The following is a 6,608-nucleotide window of genomic DNA, read 5'->3' on the forward strand; positions in this document are numbered from 1 at the left end:
AGCGGCATATTGAGGGCTATTTCGGAATAATTCTAACCTTGGTGCAGGTAGGTGCAGTTTATTTATTAATCTTTCATTTTGCTGCTTTTGAAATAGGTGCATATTTTTCCTTACAAACATGGTCAGTTCGTAAATGTAAATGCATGGTAACGTGAGTATACCATGCTTTGAGAAATAAGGCTCGCAACTTTCTCTGTTATGTTTATTCAGTAATATGCGTATACACCTTTTCTGCATTACAAACAAGTCGTGTGCATCGGTACTATTACCCCACAACACGACACCATATCGCAGCCAAGAATGTGCATAAGCATGGTACGCACAAAGTGCTGCAGCAAAGTTCGAATTTTTACGAAGTGTGAATAATGCATACTGGAATCGAGATAATTTTGTTTTAATATCTAAAATATGTTCTTTCCAATTCAAATTGCTATCGATAGTAACACCTAAGAGTTTAAAATTGTTTACTTCTTCTAGTTAAATTCGTTATCGTCTTGAGTGCGCGTGTGTTTGCGTGCGCTATCGGGCAGACAACTCCCCGTGCTCCAGGGTCATCGGAAGCAAATTTCAGAGGTGTTGCAGAATGTCTCCGACACCACCAACCCCACAAACAACAACTATTGAATTATCCGCTATATCATTAGCTGCAAAGATACCTGATTTTTGGCAGGACCAGCCGCGACTATGGTTTTTACAAGTGGAAGCTATTTTAGCACAACAAAAGGCAGGTGATCAATCAAACTACAATATGGTCATCGCAAAATTAGGAAAGCAAGCAATTCAGCAAGTTGCGGATATCCTTGAGAAGCTGCCTAGTGAGAACAAATTCGATACTCTAAAGGCCAGATTGCTTAGTGTTTACGAGGAGACAGAAGCGAAGAGATTACAGCAATTGATGGCAGACATGGGATTGGGTGAGCAACGACCATCTCAGCTAATGAGGAGAATGCGTGACCTTGCGCGTGATAAAATTCCGGACGACACTTTAATCTATTTTTGGCAAGGTCATCTACCACCATCGGTAAGGGCAGTCGTAGCGTCAGCAGATTCAAAAAACTTAGAAAGCCCTGAAAGTATTGCCGACAAGGTCATGGAGACGTTTAAACCGAATGAAGTCGCCTCAATTCAGACAACATCGCGCCAAAGTTCACCGAATGATTTTATAACGGCGGCGAAAGTGGGCGGCAGGCTCGGAGACGTCTGCCGCCTACACAAGGGTCCCTGCGCAGGCGGGCGCGATGCATGATCAACGCGCCCACTGAGGTGGAGGGGTGATATTATATTTCCCCACGAGTCGAGTCCGAGTCCGGACGGCCGCTGGCGAGGTTGCGGAAGAGTACTTCGGCGTTCCTGAGACCTCGCCCTATAGCACTGAGGCGGCAACAGAGGGGTTTTAGTGGGTAAACCATGGGTCTCATCAGCCTATATGGGAGTCCCACATAACCACCCCAGGCCCGTCCCCGCGTCTGGGTGGTATGCGAAACGCATTTCAAAAAAAAAAAGGCCAGAGGGAGGGAGTGGTGGCGGTGTCCCTGGACATCGCCAACGCGTTCGGGTCCCTCCCCTACACAGTCATTGGGGAAGCACTCCGTTACCACGGAGTGCCTCATTACTTGAGGCGTGTTGTAGAGCACTACCTGACGGGGCGGCTAGTGCTCTATGAGCAAAGGGGTATCCGGGGCGCGAGGGCTATGGCGTGCGGGGTTCCGCAGGGGTCTGTCCTTGGTCCCCTCCTGTGGAACCTCGGCTACGATTGGGTGCTCCGAGGGGTGCATGTACAAGTAAATTGCACATGCATCATATTCATCATTTGCCCCATCAGCATTTAGTTTATATAAAAGTGTTATAATTAGTCAACAAGTACCCCTTTTCATTCATTAAATAATCACGTTCGCTACTATATAAGTGTGCACACCTATCAAGTTATAAGTAACAAAACAAATTTATCTCAAGAATTACTTATTTTTTTATATATATTAAAATGTTACTATTAGGAATTTATAAGGAATCTCATATTAACTAAATAACAAATGAAACTGAGTAAGATAAAAAAAGGGTAATACAACTGCCTCATTGTTGAAAGCTAGTGATTTTTATTACTGTTTAAAAAAATAATAAATATACAATATAAACAATACTAATAAAACAATACCGTGAACTGAACAGAGAAAAGACAATTGTCATTTTCCATTGTTTTACTTTTAGTTTAAATAATTATTATTTAATAGGCAATCGCGAGTAAAGCTACTTAGTTCATATGAGAGATACTTATTTATTGGCAATACATGAATCACATGTTAAATGGGCTAAAAGGTGTAAATTAAACTAAATAAGCTATAATTTAAAAAACATACTTTAATAGCAGTAAAAGTATTTAATAAACAACAATAATTATAATATTATACTTCTAACACTAAGCCAGATTTTCAGTAATAAATGTATCTAAATATACAGTACAAAATAAATAATCAGATTAAGGTACTTATCTCTGTCCGTGGCGCTGGTAGCACAACAAGTGACCGCCCGCCAGCAAGCATCATCTTTTTATACCTGGTACAGGTAAAGGGCATGATCGACTCGTTTCCTCGCCTACCGACATAATGCCGTATTTTAAATGTTTGAATGAAATGTACCATAATATGTTACAATTATGCGATTTAATAATGGCAAATCCAACAAATTCGTCTTTCGTAGTATTTCCAGACCTAATTTGACGTAAGTCATGTCATCATTTCATAGCAAGTTTGAGAAAATAAGGATTACATTTTATTCTTCGTTATCAGATTCTAAAAATTCATTCATTGTATAAAAACATTTTTCTTTTAACCATGTAAATAGATGCCGCCTAAACTGGGTTATCGATGGTTGTTGTCTTATTACGAGAGGTAAATTGTTAAATATTTTTATTGACATAGAGTGACAATTTTTCCTCTGTAACGCGCTTCTACATCTCGGCATAACTAATTTTGTAGGATCTCTTGGTCGGAGCTTAGGGTGTGTACTAACCGTTGTATATATGTGAGAATTTGTGTATACAAATATTGCGATTTCAAAAATGTATAGTCCAGTGAGGGTCAAAGGTTAAATTTTTTAAACAATGGCCTACATGGTTCCAGACGTCCTTTCCTACTTATGGCTCTCACACATTTCTTTTGAACTAAGAACACTTGCCCTATATAACTCGCATTACCCCAAATTATTAAACCATACCGTAATTGAGATGCAACATAACCATGGTATGCTGTTAGGGCAACTTTTTCACCAGCAACCCGGTTTAGTTGTCTTAAGGCATATGTAAATTTTTCTAATTTGGTGCAAATGGTATGGTATGGTATGGTATTTTTTATATGGTACCTCCAATTACAATGACTGTCTACCAAAATACCGAAGAATTTGGTGACATTAACCTCTTCAATAATTTCATCTCTACATTTAATATTTAACTTCGGAGTTTGTGTTCGTATATTGCAGAACTGAATGTATTTCGTTTTATTTATGTTTACTAACAAATAATTGTGTCCCAACCAATTACATATAGAATCAATAGCAAGATTTATATTATTCATAAAAGCAATGTCATTCGAAATTACGATTGAAATGTCATCTGCAAATAAGACTGTCTTATGATTACATACTCTTGGAAGGTCATTTATATATAGTAAAAATAGCAGCGGGCCTAATACACTGCCTTGTGGCACACCTGACTCATAATTTTTTTGTGATGACCTGTATTGAATTACTTCATTATTGTCGTCTATTCTGCGTAACTCTACACTGTTCTCGTTGTGAAAGATAACTTTTAAGCCATTCTAAGGCATTTCCTCTTAGTCCATATTTTTCACACTTAGCCAACAAGATATGATGATTCACAAAATCAAACGCTTTGCTCATGTCGAAGAAAACACTTGTTAAGTGTTTACCCTTATCTATCTCTTCAGTTATATTTCTTATTAATGAATAGCAAGCTGAAGCGGTTGATTTTCCTTTTTGAAAGCCGTTTTGCTCTTCAGACATAAGTTTATGCTTATTACAAAATTCAGTAATTCTGTGATGCATTGCTTTTTCATAGATTTTGGAAAAGATCGAAATAAGTGTTATAGGCCGATAATTATACATATTTTCTTTGTCATCTTTTTTATATAACGGTTTTACTATTGACTGTTTTAATTTTGTGGGAAATTTCCCCTGACTAAAAGACTCATTTATCATATGTTTATTTATTATATAGGAGCTATATGATTTGCACTTAATTTTATGATTTGAGTTAATATGCCATCAAAACCTACAGCTTTTGTATTATTAAGTGATTTTATGTGTTTAATTACTTCATCCGCGGTACAAGGAGCGATGAGAATACTAGCGATTACAGGTATTATGTTACCTGTATTCGGCTTGTTAGCTGTTTTACCTGAAATCACATTTAGAAAATGGGAGTTGAATGCTTCTGCTATTTCTTCGGGGTTATTTATTAATCTGTTATTCACGTTAACCGACTCAATACTTTCAAAGGTTGAACAGTCTCTTTTATCCTTGATCATATTCCATGTTGTTTTGCTCTTGTTTTTGGAGTTAAACAGCTTCATAATTAATGTTTCTTTGCGATTGAGTAATACAAGCTTTAAGTGATTTGCTGTACTTTTTGTAATTTAATTTGTATTCGGATGTTTTATTTTTATAGTATAAGAATCTGAGATGTCTTTTATTTAAACATGATTTCTTAATACCCTTTGTGATCCAATTAGGTTTTTTTATATTTTGAATTCATTTTTATTCTTCGTGAAAATAGTTAAAAGCTAGATCACCATCTGGCTCATTAATTACTTCATGCCATGTTAAGCTAGCAATACATTTCAGGAACTTATTTATATTTTCGACGCTGTAGTCTCTTCTTTTAATATACCAAAACCTATTATACGATTCTAGTGGTTCGGAAGTTTCGAATTCAAGCACTTGGCACCTTTCATGATCGGAAAGGTGTAGTTTATAGACATAGCCTAAGGCATTTTTTATGTTACTTGCTATGTGGTCGATACATGATAGTCCACGTGTAGGAACAGTAATGTGTAAATCACAGTTATAATTTAGTAGCAAGTTTTTAAATGTTGTGACGTGTTATCTGATATTCAGTCAGTTAGCGTCGAGTGCTCGTTCCGATCGGCTGTTGCGCGACCTACCGTGTGACTCATTTGTTTACGCCGCCGTGCGAACGTGTCTCGTTCATACAATAACCAACCTAATTATTACTGTGACTGAGTTCTATTTAACTTGAAGTGTCGTAATTACATTAATTGCACCATGATTTGTTTAAAGTGCGAACTCGAGGTTACTGATGGTGTTTTATGCAGTGATTGTAAAGGAAGTCTTCATTTCGGATGTGCTGGTCTCCTGGAAACTACTCATCGCAAGATGACCAGCGAAAAAAAAGCGAGCTGGCGTTGCACCACTTGCCGCGGTGTCGGAAATATTCCGACACCCACTAATGTGAAAAATGCGAAAGTAGAAAAACAATCGCTCCCGGCGAAGACTAACAATACTCCTACCGGGTCCAGTGAATCCAGTTTCCTTACTCAGCTCGAACAAGGATTTAAATCCGTCCTGACGGAAATCAAGGAATTTCGAGCCGATTTCGGCGTCTTGCGGGCGGACCTGCAGTCTTGCAAGGACAGTGTCAACAATATCGAAACGAAACTAAATGAGTTTGAACCTCGTTTGTCAACTGCAGAAGACCGGCTTAGCCTTTTAGAGGATAAATCCACTCTCTTGCCTAGGTTGCAGTCGGACCTAGATAAAGCCACGACTATTATTTCTACCCTCCAACAGGAATGTGAGGCTCGCGAGCAATACTCAAGAATAAACAATGTTGAGATTTCTGGCCTGCCTTTTAAAAAAGGGGAGAACCTTATTAGCATTTTAGAAAACATATACGCCACAGTGGGATTAAAATTGGAGGTTCAGAATATAGATAATGTTCAACGGGTGCGACGGTTCCATAGTGTGCCCAGCGAAGAGGGCGGCGATAACGATTTCGACCGGTCGTCGAATGTACGTGAACCGGCGGTGATCGTAAAGTTTACCCGCCGTATTTACAAGGATGAACTTCTCTCGGCGGTGCGAGCTCGAAGGGGCATCACGACATCTTCTATCGGCCTCCCCGGGCCAGCTGTGAACCTGTACCTGGGTGACCACCTCACTCCGGCCAGTAAGATGCTACTCAAGCAGGCGCGTGAGCTCAAAAAGGAAAACAAAATCGCCTACCTATGGATAAGGGACTGTAAAATTTTAGCTCGAAAAACCGAGACGTCTCAAGTTATGGTGATTAATAAAAACTTCAATTTCAACAAGTTTAAGTGACTGTTTTTATTAGTATTGTTCATTGTCATAAAAATAAGTGTTCGTAAAATATGTATATTAACGATACCCTTTATTAAATCCTCAGCATGTCTCGCTAATGAAATCGCTTCCCTGTCTAGCCGCATAAAAAATAGTACTTATTTTTCGTTTTACTCGCAACACCCACCCTCTCCATTTATATTTAATATACTCTGGTACTCAGAGACTACGTGGTTCACTCTGGCTTTAAAAATAATAAAAACATTTATACTAATTCA

General features: G+C 38.4%; 2 protein-coding genes across 2 annotated transcripts; both read left to right on the forward strand.

Moving 5' to 3' along the window:
* The first annotated feature begins 583 nt into the window (after nucleotides 1-583).
* LOC133533939 (uncharacterized) lies at nucleotides 584-1,246 on the forward strand. The gene has a single exon (XM_061873027.1). It carries the CDS (start codon nucleotides 584-586, stop codon nucleotides 1,244-1,246), a length of 663 nt encoding a protein of 220 aa, XP_061729011.1.
* A 4,160-nt stretch (nucleotides 1,247-5,406) lies between these two features.
* LOC133533940 (uncharacterized) lies at nucleotides 5,407-6,351 on the forward strand. The gene has a single exon (XM_061873028.1). The coding sequence runs from the start codon at nucleotides 5,407-5,409 to the stop codon at nucleotides 6,349-6,351; it is 945 nt and encodes a 314-aa protein (XP_061729012.1).
* The last annotated feature ends 257 nt before the right edge of the window (nucleotides 6,352-6,608 follow it).

This window comes from Cydia pomonella, unplaced genomic scaffold (genome assembly GCF_033807575.1).
Source record: "Cydia pomonella isolate Wapato2018A unplaced genomic scaffold, ilCydPomo1 PGA_scaffold_29, whole genome shotgun sequence".
NCBI classification, from domain to species: domain Eukaryota; kingdom Metazoa; phylum Arthropoda; class Insecta; order Lepidoptera; family Tortricidae; genus Cydia; species Cydia pomonella.

Coding starts and splice junctions, on each gene's coding strand:
- LOC133533939 (XM_061873027.1), top strand. CDS start 584: ATGTCTCCGACACCACCAACCCCACAAACAACAACTATTGAATTATCC.
- LOC133533940 (XM_061873028.1), top strand. CDS start 5,407: ATGACCAGCGAAAAAAAAGCGAGCTGGCGTTGCACCACTTGCCGCGGT.